This window comes from Rhagoletis pomonella, unplaced genomic scaffold (genome assembly GCF_013731165.1).
Source record: "Rhagoletis pomonella isolate Grant_MI unplaced genomic scaffold, Rhpom_1.0 Rhpom_scaffold_06282, whole genome shotgun sequence".
Lineage (NCBI taxonomy): Eukaryota > Metazoa > Arthropoda > Insecta > Diptera > Tephritidae > Rhagoletis > Rhagoletis pomonella.
The window spans coordinates 1-5,426 of NW_023464815.1; the positions used below are offsets into that span (position 1 = coordinate 1).

The window sequence follows — 5,426 nt, forward strand, 5'->3', positions numbered from 1 at the left end:
ATGATTTTTCAGCCAATATAGTACTATTTCAGAATCGCTCCAAAATATAACCTTTTCTGCATATGGCAACAATATAGGTGCAACAGATTTCCACAATTTGGCCAACAAGTGGACAGCACATAGTTCTAGTCTTGGGAGGGTTTTTGTTTTAAGTGGAGCGACTTTAGACTTTGCTGTTAACAATTTAGTAACGATTATTTTATTTTGCTCGCTCCGTATATATAAACAACAGCCGTATGCTCGCATAGAGGCATCGGCAAATCCATGTATTTGTATTTTGGACGACGGCGAAATATTTACGAAACGAGGAACTTTTACCTCTCCTAATTTTTTAAAATTTTCTTTAAATATTTGCCAAGTTGTGTCCAACGAAATGGGAATCGATTCATCCCAATCTACTTTTAGCAACCAGAGCTCTTGTAAAATAATTTTGGCTTTTGTAATTACTGGACACAAAATACCCAATGGGTCGAATAATCGGGATGAAATTGACAATATATTGCGCTTTGTGGCTTTCACGTTTTCGAAATCTTCCACCAGATTAAATGAAAGTGTATCATTCTTTGAATGCCAGACCAAGCCCAATGTTTTTGTGGCTTCCTGCTATTGAAATTAGAGGACCTTTCAACTGTTTCGTCGTTTTCGAAGTATTTATGGTTCGAATACCATTTTGCCGACTCGAAACCAGCCATTTTTAAAACTTTCACGTCTTCTTCTTTTATATCTTTTAACTCCGCTAAAGTTTCAGCGCCAGATAGTAGATCATCCACATAAAAATCTTCTTGGATTACCCTCGAACCAGTTGGAAAAGTCCTTTTATTTAAAACGCCGATTTCTTTTAAACACCTTGTTGCCAAAAATGGTGCTGGAGACGTACCATACGTTACAGTATTTAATTTATATGTGCGTATTGGCATGTCTTGGTTTTCACGCCACAAAACGAGCTAAAATGATCGGCCCGCCTCGCTTACTTGTACCTGTCTGTACATTTTCGTAATATCAGCCGTTATAGGGTTTTTACGACAACGGACCCGAAGCAAAGTCATAAACAAATCTGGTTGAATGGTAGGACCGACCATTATGTGTCATTTAATGAGAGTTGGGAGGAAGTTTTACTGGAAGCGTCAAATACCACTCTAAGTTTAGTTGTTAGGCTGTCTGGTCTTACTATGACCTGGTGGGGTATGAAATAATGAGGGCCGGTAGGAATTACATATTTTGTGGGCGACATATGGCCAAGCGACAAATATTCCGTCATAAATTCCATATACCTTTCTTGTATCTTAGGAGTTCGCACTAACCGCCGTTCAAGCGCCAAAAATCGTCTTTTCGCTATTTCGTGTGACGAACCAAGTGAAGACGCGGGAACTTTGAATGGCAAAGGAACTTCAAACCGACCAATTTCCAATAGCTTAGTATTGGCGACAAAATGTTTTTCACAATCATTCTGCTCTTGCGCAAAATTACGGCTTTGGCTTGGGATTTCCTCTATTTCCCAGAACTTGCGCAAAAATGATTCAATACTTGTCATTTCCATATTGCTTCGATTTATTAAATTGCACACAGCTGATTGACCGTTTTCGACATTTATATATCTCCCAGAAACTATCCATCCAAACAACGTTTTTTGTAGTGTTGGCAAAGTACTATCCAGTTTAATTTGACCAACCGATAGCAATTCGAAAAATATGTCAGCGCCTATCAATAAATCAATCTTTTGGCTTTTATTAAAATGTGGATCTGCCAACTCAATATTATCCGGAACTTGCCATGACTCAACTGGTAAATTTATCTCAGGTTGAGAGCTTGAAATTGACTTTAGAACCCAAAAGTCGGCTTGGAACGAATAATCGTTAAGTCGTGATTGAACTGTGGCGTTTACCACATGCCTAACGCTCGAATTCACCTCACCAATGCCGAGCACACTTAAATCTTTGGACCGTCGGTTGAGTTTTAATTTATTTGCGCATTCGTCGCTTATAAAATTCACTTGAGATCCCGAATCTAATAGAGCTCTTACATGATGACTATTTCCGAAGCGATCATTAATCTTTACCAATGCAGTTGCCAAAATAACTACATCACAAGTGCTGGAAACAAGGAACCAAGAACGATTGTTTGATTGTTGTGAAGAAGAGACAGTCGCAGCAGAATTCGAAGATTCAAGCGAATGTGTACCTGACGATGCAGGTTCATATTTGTGCAAAAGTGTATTATGAGGTCGCTTACAAACACGACAATGAGGGCGAGTACAATTACGCACTGTATGCCCTTTCTTTAAACAATTAATACAGCTTCCCCCCTTCTTCACAAACTCAAACCGTTTATCAATTGGTAGAGCGGCAAAATCATTGCATGTGTAAATATAGTGGCCATTTGAACTACAATACGAGCATTTCGAATTCTTTCCAGCCTGAGTGCAAGCGAATGATGTCTTATGATCGTTTTTCTTAATTCTATTTTGATATGTGCTGGACTGGGAATTTTCAACCTTGCTGGACCTATCGTCATTGACTTCCAGCGAGTGGAATAATCTAGCTGGTCGTTCTATTTTGCTTTGGAAGCTGAATCAACTTTAGATAGCACCAAATGAATTATTAAAGCATTTGTGATATCGGTTTCACTGTCAATTGACTGTAGGGAATCATAGATTGCTGATACTGTGTCAACTGCATTTCTTCACGCTGCAGCATTGGGCTTATAGATCTTCGGAATTTCGCATAACCGCTCTATATTATCGAAAAATATCAAACATTTTTTATCATACCTTTCCGCTAAACGGTTTAATGCCTTCGCATAGTTTTCTTCATTAACCTGGAAAGCTTTAACTGTATGAAGGGCATCACCTGATAAACAATTTAAAAGGTGGTTGAATTTTTCAATAGGCGAGAGAATAGGTTCATCGTTTATCAAATTATTAAATGAGCTAATAAAATTTTTATATTCAGCATATTTACCGTCAAAGTTAGGCAACTTTAAATTAGGCAAACGCGAAGATTGAGGCATCATTGTGGAAACTCGAATTATTCTTGTGACTCCAGTTTGTTTTTTTTAACTCACTGCCAAAATTGAGCCGCTACACAACAACGCTCAAATAATTAACAAGAGTTATTTTCTTGACAGCGTACGAAGCCAGGAGCAAATTAAACGACGACGAAGGCGACTGCATACGATGTATAATAAAAAAACTCAAATTATTCTTGTAACTCATCTCCTTTGTTTTGAGTAATTTCTTGTTACTGTTGAGCGCTTCTACAGTAGTGCAAAACAATCGCTTTGTTCTGCGCTATTTAAAATGCAAACTTCATAGCGGAATTTATATACTTATGCATGTACATAACTACTGCATATGTATTTAAACAACGGAGCACAGAATTTCAATTATTACGGTATAATAATTTGTTGAAATAGATATTCAAATGGCGCAATATGTATGTTTGAATGTGCAAAACATGTTTGGATGTAAATTTTATGTAATTTTAGAGATTATTATTATTTTTTTTTTTTGTATGCCAATTTAAATGTTTTTTTTTGTTCACTAGACAAACTTTTTTACAGTACCTCAACAGTTTTGGAGACCGATACGCTTCTAGTAGGTGCCATTTGGTGCGTCTTCCAGTTGCTGCGTTTTCCCTGGTTGAATCTATGCCCTTGTGTCTTTGTCCAATTCCGCTTTTTTGTCCGCTAATTTTGGTAGCTGCTTAACTTTGCGTTCCAACGATGGAAGTTTAATGTTCCAACGACGAGATTTTGAGCAAAAGAATCTTTTGAACCACACACACCAGCCGCACAATAATTTATTTTAACTTTTTTTTTTACTTTAACAAGCTCGCGATGTTAGCAATGAGTAACAGCTGGTAGAGTTTACTCAGGTTATTCCGAGCATATACAATTCAAAATACATTTCAAATATTTAGGAAAAGTGAACTTAAGTGATAATAAAATAACAATGGCGCGTATTCATAGTCCAGCAACTAAGTCGAAACTAACAAAGTTGCAACTTAAATTTAAGTACCAACTTAAAATTTACCTCTATTCATAGTCGCATTTCAGACTTCTATTAAGTAGTTTCGACTTAGTTTACGATATAGCAAAACGAGTGTGAAAATGTATCGATTTTTCTTTACGATATTTTGGAAAAATTACATTTTTATTAAATAATATCAAGTTTGATCATCTGTTTATGTAATTTTTATTTTCATTGCCTGATTATGCAAAAGAATAAGGTATCATTTTCTTGTTAATTGTGTGAAATAGCCAGAACCGCAGTGATGTGAAGTCGATGTTTATCGAAAGCATGCTGTGAAACATACAAATAGTAGATATCTAAATGTTATGCACAATTTTACTTTAAAAGAACTAGCGTGAAACTGACTTATTATTTGAAAATTTATCTAAATTATTCAATTATAAAATTGTGATGTAGCTTTATTCGAATTTTAATACGCATTTAATTTCATCTTCCGATTAAAATGGATCGCTCTTTGTAAGTTTTAATTGGAGATTATCCAATATTATCAAAATCACCCTCTACCAACTTAATTTTTACATATTTCGTCTGTTTTCCCTTAATTTGATAAAATACTTCTTCCTAGTTACGACTTAGTTGCAGCTGCAGCCGAAACTAAATTTTAAGTTGGTACTTAGCCAGAAAAGTCGAAACTAAGGCGACTATGAATAGCTTAAGTTGTGACTTAGAATAGTTTCGACTTAGTTGAGTACTAAATTCAAGTAAAGAAGAGTTAATTCAACATGACACCACATTTGCTCGTCTAGTTTTAATCAAAATCTCTACAAATTTGTGTAAGCTGTGAATTTCGACGCTCAATATGGATGGCCTCTGTGGCAAGTGTGACAAGGTTTTTGCGCGAGGAGATACTTGTATCGTGCCCTGCAGTGGATTTTGCAAGAAGTGCTTCCATCGTGCGTGCTGTGAAGGCCAAATTTCGGAATACGATATTGGTTTGCTCATCTCGAACCGCCACATTCGCTATTTCTGTTCGGAATGCATACTCATGCCAGCTACATTAAGCAAGACTCTTGACCTAATATCGTCGACACATAAACATGGGTTGGAGTCCATTAAAAGTGACTTTGAGACAAAATTCAAATCTTTACATGAGCAACTCAACGTAGTCAAAAATCAATTTGAATCCATAAGCAAACAAATTTTCAATGACAACAACAACAACATTGCGAAAGTGCTAAGTGAAATTAATATCCTAAAAGTGGCTGTTGCTAAAACAGCAAACTACAATGTAAATTATTCTAAAAAGAAGTCGAATAGCCGCCCGCCTGCTGTTCAGAATACTTTTGTTGCGCCTGATGATGGCAATTATACCGCTATTACTGAAATGACTTTTACCGGCTCTTCACCATCCTCTTTAACATCATCTTCGCACTCAGTTAGTGGTGCTAAGCATATC

The 5,426-nt window shown here is 36.4% G+C and overlaps 1 protein-coding gene across 1 annotated transcript; it reads right to left on the reverse strand.

Annotated features, from left to right (window-relative positions):
* Window positions 1-1,271: 1,271 nt before the first annotated feature.
* On the reverse strand, window positions 1,272-3,009 carry LOC118755444 (the record flags this gene model as incomplete). Its single annotated transcript, XM_036490277.1, has 3 exons — window positions 2,958-3,009; window positions 2,768-2,846; window positions 1,272-2,090 (listed from the first exon to the last, which is right to left on the reverse strand). Coding segments are annotated over exons 1-3 (950 nt in total), but the record flags the coding sequence as incomplete, so codon positions are not given.
* Between the last annotated feature and the right edge of the window lie 2,417 nt (window positions 3,010-5,426).